This window comes from Balaenoptera borealis (assembly GCF_965194805.1).
Source record: "Balaenoptera borealis genome assembly, chromosome: 14".
Lineage (NCBI taxonomy): Eukaryota > Metazoa > Chordata > Mammalia > Artiodactyla > Balaenopteridae > Balaenoptera > Balaenoptera borealis.
Window position 1 is genome coordinate 90295518 of NC_138875.1, and position 14030 is coordinate 90309547.

Sequence of the window (14030 nt, forward strand, 5' to 3'; positions counted from 1 at the left end):
CAACTCTGGCTGAAGATGGAACTCCTTATCTTTCACCCGGTGTCTCTTCTGTTATCCAGATTCCCCGCCACTATGACCTTCAGCTCTTTTTCTCTCCAAAGTTTGCTCTTTGCTGTATCATTTCTCCCACCTTATTTGATTGTTACTTCCTTGTCTTGAAATCATGGAGCTGGGAAAAAAAAAATCTAAGGATACAGTGTGGAAGCTTCACCATCTTCACAGCTTCTCTTTGTCAAGTAAAAATCAGATATTATAAAAAAAAAATCAGATATTATTAGGGAAGACAATGAACACTGGGCCATGGAGTTGATACCTTGTAATGTTTCTACTTTAAGAGTAAGGTCTCTTGTATTCACTGGACCATATATAACCTCACACTTTGCTCCTCAATTGTTCTGTATGTTTAGGATGAATAAGACAATCTTATGAACCATTCTCTTTGTGTTTTTTGGCAGCTGGGTCTCCACAATATTGAGAATGGATGAGAATAGATCACTTGAAATTTGTACCGAGGAAACTTCCGCAGCCAGACGTAATTCTATTCTCATAGTCCTCAAGTGGACAAAAAAATGGCATGTCATCCCCTTAACTCGACTTTTGTAACATCGACTATCAAGGCAGTGAGGCTGGATGTGTTTATGCCAAAGAAGAAGTCCAAGGGCGGGTTATTTACTTTAATAGGTTGAGGTTGAATGATGTAATTATCTAAATTTCCAGTCATGCTAGAATGTTTTTAAGACTAGTGATTCTTAAATTTCATTCACTTTTAAATTGCGTTTATGATTTTTTTTTTACCATATACACATAGCACCTGAACTATAATACTTATACCTTTTCTTTAAATTTTACTTACTTTGATTCAATTGAAAAGGAAACTTTCTATCACCCGCAAGAACTGAAAACCAATCTTGGTTCCCATAAGTAGAAGATACCTATATTGTTGAATTCTACGTGGGTACCATGGCCCACCAGAGGCTCTAAATTTGAGATGTGGCATTTCTGTGTTAAAATGGGGATTAGCAATTGTTACTTACATACGAATGGACTTTCTCTTGTCACAATCAGAAGAACTGGAACACCATCGAGAAGGGACTCATGAGATTCATGTTATGTAAAGGCATGCCTATATGCTAAAATTCTCTTGGAGAAAGTGTCCGACACCAGAGGGGGTGGAATTGTCAACTCTTAGAAAGATGTAGGTAGAAATCATCATATCAACCTGTACTCTGCTGAAATGCAGAAGTAGGGATCACACTTTAGGGTCTTACAAAATCAGAGTTAGGCATCTACGGCAGAACTTTGCTGGTGGGCTGCTACCTAGGCGTCTGGGTCTCTTCTCAGCTTAGCCAGAAAGCCCAAATCTCCCCATCACTCTCTCCCAGCCTGTGCTCTTTTGGAAGCACTCGGCAGGTGGTCACTCCCTAGAGACGCTCTGTCATCAGAAACCTGCACACTTGCTTCTTTCCTCCTCCTTCTGGGCCACACCGCACAGAAAACCCACTTAGAATCCTACAGTTGGTAGATTCCCTTGACATCCTCTATTCTTTATAAAGAAACCACAGCCCCAATTCTGGAGCCTCTCTTGACCAAAACCTGGGAGAACATCCAACTTCCATGCCTGAGATACGCCGTAATAAAATTGGATGTTGAACCAGCCAGATCAGATTAAAGGCCTTCCCAAACGAGCAGAATCTCTCTCTTTTTTTTTTTTATGAAATCCTTTTTATTTTGAGATAATTGTCAATGAACACGCAGTCAGTTGTAAAAAATAATACAAAGCAACCCCACGTACCCTTAACCCATTTTGCAGTGGGTGAAACTGAGTGATTAAGTCAAGGAACTTGAGGTGGGGAATGTCCTGATGATCTTTGTGGGCCCAGGGTCATCACAGGGGTCCTTACAAAGGGAGGGGGCAGAGGGGCAGAGTCAAAGAGAGGTGTGAAGATGGCTTTGAAGTTGGGGGAGGGGCCAGGAGCCCAGGAACGTGGGCGCCTCTAGAAGCTGGAAGAGGGTGGGAACAAATTCCCTTCTGCAGCTTCCCAAAGGGACGCAGCCCTGCTCACCTCCTGATTTTAGCTCAAGTGGGACTTCTACCTCCAGAGCCTTGAGAGTGAATCGTGTTGTTATCAGGCATAGAACTATGCGGTGATTTGTAGGAAACTAACACAGAGGTACCGTCTCAGATTTCCCTCCTAACCCTAACCGCAGCTCTCGGACCCAAGTCTCTCCTGGCCACATCTGCCTCACCAGCCTCCCCTCCTGCTTCTCTCTTACCCTCCTCGCCGCATCTCGTCACAAGACTGACACGAGGTCTGCTCCTTCAATGTTGCCCGGTCCTTCGTCCTGTGCCTTCCCTTGTCCGAGTCACACCCGTTCCCTTCAGATCTCAGGCCCACAGTGACCTTCTGGAAGCCTCTCTCAACCTCCAGGGTAGCTGGCGCCCTGCTCCGAGGCTCGCTGTGCATGTCTCTCCTCCCTTGCCCTCATCACACCCATCACCGGGGGGACTCCCGCGTGACTATTCATGTCGGTCTCTCCCTGCCCACGTGGTAGTAAGTCCAGGAGCCCAGGGACCCCGGGGTCTGCCCACTCTTCTGCCTCCAGACCCTCCCTCATAGTGTCTGATGTGTATCAGCCACTGATTAAATGTTTGTCGAATGAATGAATGAATGAGGGTGCTGCTATGAACTGAATGTGTGCTCCCCAAATTCATGTGTTGAAATCTTATCCCTATGATAGTATTTGGAGGTGGGCCTATGGGAGGTGGTTAGGATTCAATGAGGTCACGAGGGTGAGGGGTTAAGGCCCTTATAAGCAGAGGAGGAAACACGGGCTCTCTCTGTGAGCACGTACCAAGGAAGGCCACGTGAGGACAAAACCAGCAAGAGGGCTTTGCTGGCAACACGATCACAGCCTTCCAGCTTCCAGAACTGTCAGAAATAACTGTCATTTAAGCCACCCAGTCTGCGAGATTCTGTTATAGCAGCCCGAGCTTACTGAGTCAGGTGTTATCTAAGGTGAGACCGCAGCCCGGGAGTGAAATTGATGGCCTTGTTTCTTTTTTTTTTAAGTTTGATTGGCTTTAATATCAAAACATTTTTTATTGAAGTATAGCTGATTTACAGTGTTGTGTTAGTTTCTGCTGTAAAGCAAACTGATTCAGTTATACATATGTATACCTTCTTTTTGGTATTCTTTTCCATGATGGTTTATCACAGGATATTAATATAGTTCCCTGTGCTGTACAGTAGGACCTTGTTGTTTATCCATTCTAGATATAATAGTTTGCATCTGCTGACCCCAAACTCCCAATCCATCCCTCTACCACCCCTCTACCCCTTGGCAACCACAAGTCTGTTCTCCAGGTCTGTGAGTCTGTTTCTGTTTTGTAGGTAAGTTCATTTGTGTCATATTTTAGATTCCACATATAAGTGATATCATATGGTATTTGTCTTTCTCTGTCTGACTTACTTCACTTAGTATGATAATCTCTAGTTGCATCCATATTGCTGCAAATGGCATTATTTCGTTCTTTTTCATACCTCAGCCGTATTCCATTGTATATATGTACCACATCTTCTTTATCCATTCATCTGTTGATGGACATTTAGGTTGTTTCCATATCTTGGCGATTGTAAATAGTGCTGCTATGACCACTGGGGTACATGTATCTTTTTGAATTAGACTTTTCTCTGGAGATATGCCCAGGAGTGGGATGGCTGGGTCATATGACACTCTATTTTTTAGTTTTTTGAGGAACCTCTGTACTGTTCTCCATAATGACTGCACCAATTTACATTCCCACCAATAGTGTAGGAGGGTTCCCTTTTCTCCACACCCTCTCCAGCATTTGTTATTTGTAGACTTTTTAATGGTGGCCATTCTGACCGCTGTGAGGTGGTACCTCGTGGTAGTTTTGATTTGCATTTCTCTGATGATTAGCGATGTTGAGCATCTTTTCATGTGCCTGTTGGGATGGCGTTGGTTTTGATGCTCTCAGCTTCCCACTCCAGAACATTCTTGAGCCTGCTCTGCTGGCTCTGGGTGGTTCTCATGGAAACTTGCTTTCAGCTGGTTGTCGTAGTCGACATGTGTGGATAAGCTCATGTCCTCTCGTGCCATTGCACTGTAGGTGGACGTGTGTCTCCCACAGGCCTAGGGCCAGCTCTGTCTTGAACCAAGTCCTCTTGGAAACAGGAAAGGATGGAGAGTCTCCTTGCTCCCCCTCTCGCCCTGCAGCCGCTTCTCCAGCAGCCTCCCCCGAACCAGCCACCCACAGTCGTGGGCAGGAAGGAAGGAGGGAGCCACGTGCACATCCTTGTGGTGGCCTTTGGTGGGACTTTGGGGTCAGGAAGGGGACTCCTCTGTGGACTGTCAAACTTCAGCTGGAAGGTTGGAAGCAACAGAAACGCAACTCAGCTAGGCTTGGGGGATTTACTGAGTGGATCCAGGTAAAGACTGTGTTCTGGTTATCGACTGCTGCGTAACAAGCACTCCCAAACTTAGCAAGTGCAACACAATTTAGCATCACCTCTCATGGTGCTGGGGGTTGCCAGGGCTCTCACGCAGCTGCAGCCATGGCGGCCAGGACTGGGTCCTGTGAAGGTGCCCCTGAGGTGGATATCTAAGACCACTTTCTTCACTCACATCTCTGGCACCTCCAGCTCCTCTACATGGTTTCTTTCTCCACCAGCAGAGTCTGGACTTGTTCCACGTTGGCTTTGAGCTCCAAGAGGCAGAAAGCTGAAGCTCCCAGACAGTTAATGGCTGCACCTGGAACTTGGCCACGGCCACTTCTGTTGACTCCGCTTGGTCAAATCAGCCAGAGGGCCGGTGGAGAAATTGGCCTGAGTCTTGATGGAGAGCGGGAAGGTCACATGGCATGAAAGCAGATGGGATGGGAGATGGTGTGGCTTCTTTGGGAGGTGGAGCCTGCCACAAGCTGGGTCCAGGTGCTTAGATAACGTCACCAAAAGTTTGTGTTCCTCCATCGCTCTGGCTGTGTTCCAAGAAGGCTTTCCAGGTGTGATAGCAATGTCTGCTCAGAGTCTCCAGGACTCCCTTTTATTGGCTGAAGCCTGTCCATCTCTGAGCCAGTCCCTGTGATTCCAACTGGTCCAGCCCACGTGAACCTGGGGCTGTGTGGTCAGCCCCACCTGATCTAGAGGAAACAGGGGTGGGGAGGATGGTTCCCCCCAAGAACGTGGAGGTGCTGTGCTGGGCGAGGGAGGATGGATGCCGGCCGCCTACATCACCTGCGGGTCGCCTTGCCCTCCCTGCCGCCTGCGGCTTTGGTCCACTTTGAGTTACCAACATGCAGGGCACGGTGCTGAGTCCATGGGTCTGGGAAGAACTGCTCCTCTACCTGGAGAGATTCCCTACCCACCCCTGCCTGCCGCCTCTGCCTCGCCCACAGCAGACACCGAGAGGATAACGCACAAGGAGACTTCCTCGCCTAGCCCAGGTCTGTAGTGTACATTTTTCTCCTTCACGGAATGCCTTCGAATCTTTTTTGTCTAATTCAGTGAGTGAGTCCTCTCCCAAACAACACTGTCTCCAAGGGAAGACAGAGAGATGACAAGTGCAGACTCCAGAGCCAGACTGCCTGGTTCAAATCCTGACTCTGTCGCTGGCTGTGTGGCCTTAGACAAGTTACTTTACCTCTCTTGGCTTCAATCCTCTCACCTGTAAAATGGGGACCGTACTAACATCTAGTTCATAACCCTAACTGTAACCCTAACCCTAACCCTAGTCGGGAGGACTAAAAGAATTAATACATGAAAATTCTTGGGACATTCTGTCTTGCTCAAAGTAAGTTCTCCTTAAGCAGTAGTGATCCTACTTTTCTTTCTAAAGTGTTCTTTATATAGTAAGGAAATTCATTTCTTGTTTGTTCAGTGTTTTACAAATAATTTTTTCCTGGGTTGTCATTTGTCTTTTGACTTTGTCATGGTAAATTTTTTGCCTTGCAAAGTTTTATAACATTTATGCACTCAAATGTATCCACCTTCTCTTGGGACAGCTGGATATTTTTTCTTTTCTTTTTTTTTTTGGTCTTATTGAGAAAGAACTTTCCTCACATTATTTTTTTCGGACGGATGAGGATTCAATGCTCATAAGAAGAAGAAAAGTATTGAATCGATTTGTCAATATTGCATTTCTTTTTTTTCAGATTTTTTCTCCTTTATATTGACAATTCCCAGTGCAAGAAGCAAAGTTCCTGAAAATGCTAATATTAGAGGGCTCATTGTGAATCTTTTAAGACTCTGTGAAGACGTAAATTGATATTTAAATACAAGCTGTCCCTCAGAGAGAAATGATTATTTTGTAGGCTGAATGAACAAAAATGAAAAGCTTGGCTCACAGTAACCATTGTTTGCTTCAATCTTCCCTTACCTAATGCCAAATTGAATGTTTTATTTTTATTTGTCTTCCTGGACAGAAAGATATTTGGCCAAGACAGGACTGAGTGAAAGGAATTTTTAAATGCAGCAAAGTGTTTGGAAAAAATGGACTTTTGTGAATCCCGCTGGGACTTCGTTTCATAACAGAAGTTTCACAATGTGCCGTGTTCGTGTCCCTGTGAAATCGGTTGTTTCTGAGTGGAGAGGCATGGCAGGAAGGCGTGGGTTGTTTTTGGACTCTGCGCCACTGCAGTGCGAGGCAGACAGAAGTACTGGGTGCCCCGGGCCTGGGAGTCCCCTCCACCTGCTGAGAGGACCCGTGTCTGGGACAGCCCAGCCGCCCTCTGAGCAAACTGCCGGAGTCCCATCCTTTTGTTGGCGTGACCTGTGTCCCAGGGCACTTTTGGGGACTTTTCTTTTTCCTCAATAACCCTGAGAACGTACGCCTTACGACTTGGAGCTCTACCCCGGAGTCTCTCTGAGCCTCGCCCGTTATTTTGAGGTTCCTCTTTACGTTAAAAAAAAAAAATTAGAGAAATTCCAAACCAGGGTTATATAATCATGCCATGTTTTACATGTTTATATTAATCGTATTAAGGCTTTCGACCTACAAAGGTATAATGCAATGTAATTGTCACAATTATATTGTCATAAGACATCTGAACAACTTGTGACAAATATGTTGATTCATAAAGCATTACAGCCAGGATGGGTGGTGATGGGACAGAAGTTTATACTTGATGGCAAATGTCTTCTTTTTTTTTTTTAAATTAATTAATTAATTAATTAATTTATTTTTGGCTGTGTTGGGTCTTTGTTTCTGTGCGAAGGCTTTCTCTAGTTGCGGCAAGCGGGGGCCACTCTTCATCGCGGTGTGCGGGCCTCTCACTGTCACGGCCTCTCTTGTCGCGGAGCACAGGCTCCAGACGCGCAGGCTCAGTAGCTGTGGCTCACGGGCCTAGTTGCTCCGCGGCATGTGGGATCTTCCCAGACCAGGGCTCGAACCCGTGTCCCCTGCATTGGCAGGCAGATTCTCAACCACTGCGCCACCAGGGAAGCCCGACAAATGTCTTCTTTTAATTCAGACTCTCTTAGACTGTGCCCATAATCTCATTTGAAGATAAGATCCAAAGTCTAAAATTGGTGCCATTTATATAAATAAGGCCCAGGGCAAATGGCCGCCCCCGCTCCCCTCCCAGCCCCATCCTGGGCCTGTTTTGATCAACTCTGGGCACCTCCTCTCTCAGCATCAATGAAGCCTTCCCACCACAGAGCCTGGGCCAGGTTGGGAGGGCTGAGGCCGCCTGATTTATTTCCGGCTTTCACCACCGAGTCCAGGCAGGCTGCATGCATTCACACACACACACACACACACACAGTTTACTCATGGGCAAAGAAAGGGTAAATGTTACTGGACTCAGAGAAGCAGAGTGGAGGTAATCAGGGATCCACGGGGCAATTCCAGGAGCCTCCGGCCAGCTGTGGCCACTGTCACCCCTCCCCGGGAAGCCTGCCCCTGGGCTGCAAAGCGATGGTGGGTCAGGGTCTCCGGCATCAAGAGCTGGCCTCGCTCCTCACACTCGCCCTGCTTCCCGTGATGGAGACACACCCACCAGTGGGCCAGCTCGTTCACGTGGAGGCTGGGGACCGGGCTCAGGACTCAAGAGTGTGCGGCTGCCAGGGCCTTCGGGTGCCCCGCTTTGCTGGGAATGAACAATCGTAGGTTTCCAAACCTTTCAAAGTGGCTTCCTCTTTGACTAGAAATGCCCTACTGGGAATTTACCCTAAAGGCATATAATCTGAGACATGCAGAAAGGTTTAGCTTCCAGCTCTGTTTGGGAAATTAAAAGTTGAAGGAGACTTTAAGACCCAGCCATGGGGAGAGGGGTTTGCTGTTTTTTTTTTTTTTTTTTAAATTACAGTTCCTGTTTATTTTATTTTTTGGCCATGTCACGTGGCTTTCGGGATCTTAGTTCCCCGACCAGGGATTGAACCCGTGCCCTCAGTGGTGAACGCACAGAGTCCTAACCACTGGACCGCCAGGGAGTTCCCTAGAGTTCATGTTTAGAATGTCATGAGGTGCAGATACAAACAATGATGACATAGAGGTGTATTTAGGGACATTGGAGGGGGTCTATGATGTAAGTTTTCAAAACATGGGGCTTATAAACCGATATGTATGAGTTGGTTCCTTTCTCTGTAAAATATGTTTACGGAGAGGCTTTGGAAGGAGCTACTTTAACTGCCAACGTCTGTAGGTCAGACTGAGTTTGCGTCTAACCTGAGTCAGTCTGTAGTTCAGGGACCTTGGGCAGACCGGACTCAAGTTTCTTCATCTGCCTAACGGGGTAAGCCGATGAATGATAATCGGGTTTTGTAGTATTTATGAGGAGAGCATTCATTTAAAACCCTTAGGAAAGTGTCTGGTACTTAGTGAGTTGTTCATAAATATTACCTGTTTTTATGGTCTGTAGTTGCTGGATTGAGCGTACACTGTCTCTGGAATGAGAGAAAAGAAAACTGCCTTTTAAATGAAAATCAAAGAGCAGCGAGAACGACCTGCTTCGGTGAGGTGAAGTCCCATCCGTTGTTCGTTAAAAATAACCCCACGCCTTTTCTGTCCTCAGGGGTCACGTTCTCTTTCTTCTGGAAGACGCAAGCAGAACAGTCCAGAACAACCCCTTTCGCGTTCGGGGGACAGGTCATTTCCAACGGGTTCAAAGTCTGCTCCAGCGGCGGCAAGGGCTCCGTGGAGCTGTACACGCGTGACAATTCCATGACGTGGGAAGCCACCTTCAGCCCCCCAGGTAAGGGCGCCGCTGGCCCGGAGGGAGGCTCAGGCAGGCGGGAAGGGGCCAGACGCTCCGCTGTCGGTCCCCTGGCCTGCGGGCGGGTGAGCCCCGTCCCCTCAGGGGGCTGCCTGGGAGGACTTGCTGGAAGGGGTGAGATGGCATCCTTTGCGGAGATGTCTGCACGGCGGTTGAGGGGCGGGGTCCTTCGGGCGGACGCCTGGGTTCCCCCTGACCGCGGGATGACTGGGTCACTGCGCCATGTTACTTAGCGCCCCGAGCCTCAGTTTCCCTAGTGAAGGCATTAATGATACTTACCTCACAGTCTGGGGGAAATTACATGGAATATTGCACGCGGAGCGCTCAGCACAGCGGTTATTGTTTCTCCTTCTTTCCTGTCTTTCCCCTCCTCCTCCTGCATCTTTCTTTTCCCTTCTCCTCCCGCCCCTCCTCCTGCCCCTCCTTCTTTTTAGTGGTGTAGACTTGCAAATGTTTAGACTTTGCCGTGAAAAAGCTTTTGGAAAAGAGGGGCTGACGATTAGGGGAAAGAAAGGCTGCTGGAGGGGAGGCGTGTGGGCACCAGGCCGGTGAGGGCCTGGGGTTCAGGAGGGAGGGTCTGGACCAGCGTGGGGCCTGGGGTTCAGGAGGGAGGGTCTGGACCAGCGTGGGGCCTGGGGTTCAGGAGGGAGGGTCTGGACCAGCGTGGGGCCTGGGGTTCAGGAGGGAGGGTCTGGACCAGCGTGGGGCCTGGGGTTCAGGAGGGACGGTCTGGACCAGCGTGGGGCCTGGGGGTTCAGGAGGGACGGTCTGGACCAGCGTGGGGTCTGGGGTTCAGGAGGGAGGGTCTGGACCAGCGTGGGGCCTGGTGTTCAGGAGGGACGGTCTGGACCAGCGTGGGGCCTGGGGTTCAGGAGGGACGGTCTGGACCAGCGTGGGGCCTGGGGTTCAGGAGGGAGGGTCTGGACCAGCGTGGGGCCTGGGGTTCAGGAGGGACGGTCTGGACCAGCGTGGGGCCTGGGGTTCAGGAGGGACGGTCTGGACCAGCGTGGGGCCTGGGGGTTCAGGAGGGACGGTCTGGACCAGCGTGGGGCCTGGGGGTTCAGGAGGGACGGTCTGGACCAGCGTGGGGACCGGGTGTGTGCAGAGGTGGCTGAGTGCGTAGGTGGGTGTTGGGAGGCCACGTGGTTCTGGCTGCCGATTCCTGTTTCCTCCGGGGCTCAGTGTGACCTGTCGCTGGCCGGGCATGAGGTCAGAGGTGTGGGCCAGGAAGCTGGGGGAGGCTGGAGGTCTGGAGTGGGAACTGAGATGGGGAGAGGTGACGGGGGACCCAGAATGTCCCGAGGTAGCGTGGACGGGCTGTCCAGTCCAGACTGGAGACTAAGAAGGGAATCGCGGAGGTGGAGGGCAGAGTGAGAGTCTAGAAGGATCTCCTTCAGGAGGACATGACATCTCTGACATAGGCAAGGAAAATTCATTCTCGGACCATTTAAAGGAGGCTGCGTGTCTCAGTTGTTAAAAAACCATGGACCTACACAGCCATAAATAAATAAATAAATAAATTTAAAATAAGTTAAAAAAAAAAAACCAAAAAAACCATGGACCCTGGAGCCACGCAGCCTGGGCCAGATCCCGCTCTGCACCCCTCTGCTAGCGGCGCGCACCCGGGCGCCCGACTCGCCTGCCCCGTGCCTCAGCGTGTTCGTCTGTGACGTGAGCTCGATAACAGTATTGGGTCCTAGGGTGACTGTGGGAGTGGAGAGAGCTAACGCGCAAGGAGCCTACAGGAGAGGGGCCCCGTGAGCACTGACGCATCTGCCTGACTCTGCCGCTGCTGGGAGCTGGGACCAAGCGCGTACCTCCACCCCCGGAAAAGGGGCAAATTCAGCGCACACAGAGTTTGAGAGAATCCTGAGTATTTGCCCTCTCTGATCCCCGAGCCCAGAGCTTGTCTCTGCGTTCTCTACCTGCTCAGACCTGCCTGTCCTGCCCCTGTTCATGGCTCTTATCACCTTCCACCTGCTATCAGTCTCTTCCGTAAGAGTCTGATCTCCGTGCCCCTTGGGGCTGACACAGTCTCAGGCACCCAGTCGTTTATCTTGAACATGTTTTAAGGTCAGATCTGCTGAATCCTGATTGTTTCCCCACCCAGAGAAATGGGGAGAACTGTAAACATTTCCGCCTGGCAATGTGCTCTTTATTTGTTCATTGAAGGGATTTTCACACTCCAGGGCAGTGATACTTTGGACCTGTCTCAGATCCAAGCGCTCTCCAGAGACTCACGGTTAGAAAGTTGCGCAATCCCGAGCGAGAACCCCGGGGTAACTGCTGGGTGATTTAAGATGACCGCCTGGCTCTGGTCATAGGCTTCCTGTAAAGGGCGTCTTCCAGCAGCAAGTCCCTGAGGACGTCTGAGCACACATCTGCACAGCGAGGTGTGGCCCTTTGTGGGGCAAGCTGCCATCAGAGTCCAGTGAACTTTCTTCTTGTTGGTGAACGTGGTTCTCATGACAGACGAGTCATCACCAGGGCTCCTGATAGAGGATCCTGGCGGAGCCAGGAGTGGTTTGTTCTCCCTCGGTGCTGCCATGTTGGTTGCTACCACCTGCTTGAGGTCAGGGCAGAGGTGGGTATCAGTGGCCTTTGGGCTGAATCAGGCCCTCAGATAGGTCTCGTTGACCTGCCCTGTGCTGGCCTAGGCTGGATTAAAAAAATATTTTGAACAAGTTATGACCATTAGTTATTACTTCATTTAATTTAAAATGGCAAAGGGTCTCCTTGAACGACTTCTGGGATTTGCGGGGGGCGGGTAACTTCTTTCCTGTGCTCCTAAGGACTGAGGGAAGTGAGATGTGCATTAGGACCTATACGAGGACTCAACCAACGGTGGCACTGACCCATCATCATGAGAAAGACAAATGTGCTTAAAACTAGAATGACCACTGCATGGGGAGCTCGACCCACGTCATCAGAAGGGTGTCTCTGCTCCTTCCCAGGACCCTACTGGACTCACGTCCTGTTTACATGGAAGTCCAAGGAGGGCCTGAAAGTCTACGTCAACGGGACGCTGAGCACCTCAGACCCAAGTGGAAAAGTGTCTCATGCCTACGGGGAGCCCAACGTCAACCTCGTGATGGGGTCTGATCAGGACCAGCCCAAGCGCTACGAGAACGGCGCTTTTGACGAGTTCATCATCTGGGAACGGGCCCTGACGCCGGATGAGATCGCCATGTACTTCACAGCTGCCATTGGTCAGTGAGAGGGGCGGGGCTGCGGGCCGGGTGTGACGTCAGCTCCCGGGGAGGGCGCGGGCTTCGGACCCACCTCCCCTTCCCAGCGTTTTTCTTCTCCTCCCTCTCCTGATGCGGCCGTCAGCGCTGCAGGCTGAGATGTGTCCTGATCAGCCTCATAAATACAGTGGGTTTTCTAGAACCCCTGCTCTCTAAGATGGAAGAATTCACAATTTACCAGAAACACACTGAGGTGAATATTCTCCTGCTGGTCACCAGGGAGTTTTCGAGGTGTTTGTGATAGATGGTTATGGAAAGCTTTGGGAATCAAGTGTTGCAGGTCCATCAGTGCGTTTGATCCACAGATGTTTACCACATGCCTCCCGCGTGCCAGACTCACCCACCATGGGCCCTCGGAGCGCCCCCAGGACGCCCCCTTCCTGCTTAGCACAGAGCAGTGGTTCAGGTCAGGGACCCGGGGGACAGTTGGACCTGGGTTCAGATCCTCACTCAACCACGATGAACTGTGGGACTTGGAAAGTCACTAATTAAAAAAATGGAGGTAAAATTCATAAAACATGAACGTCACCATTTTACAGTGTACAGTTCAGTGGTACTTACTATGTCCACATGTTGTGCAACCATCACCCCCAAAGGAACCCAGCACCAGTGAGCAGTCACTCCCCCTTTCCTCCTTCCCCAGCTCCTAGCAACCACTAATTTACTTTCTGTCTCTATGGATTTACTTATTCTGGATATTCCGTATAAATGGAATCATATAACATGTGACCTTTCGTGTCTCATATGATGTCACTAGGAATCTCTGTTTTGGACTCTGCCTTCCTTTGCATAAAGATCTGTCTGCACAGGAAGCTGTGAGCTAGGGCTGCAGGTACCCAAAGGGGGCGTTTCCCTGGGTGACCTGTCTGGAGGGGGCCCCTCTTCTAACCTGTTAGCTAGAGCAGTGCCATTTTCTGATGGGTCGGTCCAGCTGAGGCGGCCTCTTCTTTTCTAATTCACACAAAGGCAGAGTGTTGATCAGCTATCCGCCTGCTCAGGTGTCCCCCCAACCCTGCGATGGTTGGCCGTTCCTTCTGTAGAGAAGCCGAGGAAGCAGAGGCTTTGTTCAGAGTCCCACGGTTTGCAAGTGTGTTTCTTTGACACTAGAAACACACTCTGCACAGTCAGATGCTCTTATAACAAGAGCCAGTTGGGAACCGAGACTGACTTAGGACCTGGCCGACTCTCGTTTCTCATCCTGGTCTCACGTGGTCATCAGTTATGAGGATGGATAGGGCCGCTGGGCTGAGTTTTATTGTCCTTCACTTTCTCTTATGGACTCACATGAGTTAAATGTGAATTTGATGGGATTCCTTGGCATCCAAGGAATGAATGTCACTCTGACTTGGAGAACAGAGTGTTTGGGGCTCTGATCCCCAGAGCAGTGTCACACCTTACCCTCTCACCAGCTACCCACCCCCACCCACAGGGTCATTTACTCTTGGAACCAGGGACGGGTGATGAGGTTATTCCCTCAGGCCACCCAAAGCAACTTGAGGGATTTCCAGAAATGAAGTAGAGTATCTAGTTAAGTCTGTGTTTTCACTGGG

General features: G+C 49.8%; 1 protein-coding gene across 3 annotated transcripts in view; it reads left to right on the plus strand.

Moving 5' to 3' along the window:
• The window catches only part of ADGRD1 (adhesion G protein-coupled receptor D1), a 154506-nt gene that overhangs the window by 20081 nt on the left and 120395 nt on the right, over positions 1-14030 (plus strand). For 2 of the 3 annotated variants that reach the window (XM_082353228.1, XM_082353229.1), the window contains 2 exons: positions 9032-9211; positions 12187-12441. In XM_082353228.1, coding sequence (XP_082209354.1) covers positions 9032-9211; positions 12187-12441 — 435 coding nt within the window. The remainder of the gene's footprint in view (positions 1-9031; positions 9212-12186; positions 12442-14030) is intronic. The other variant, XM_082353230.1, reaches the window with a different exon arrangement.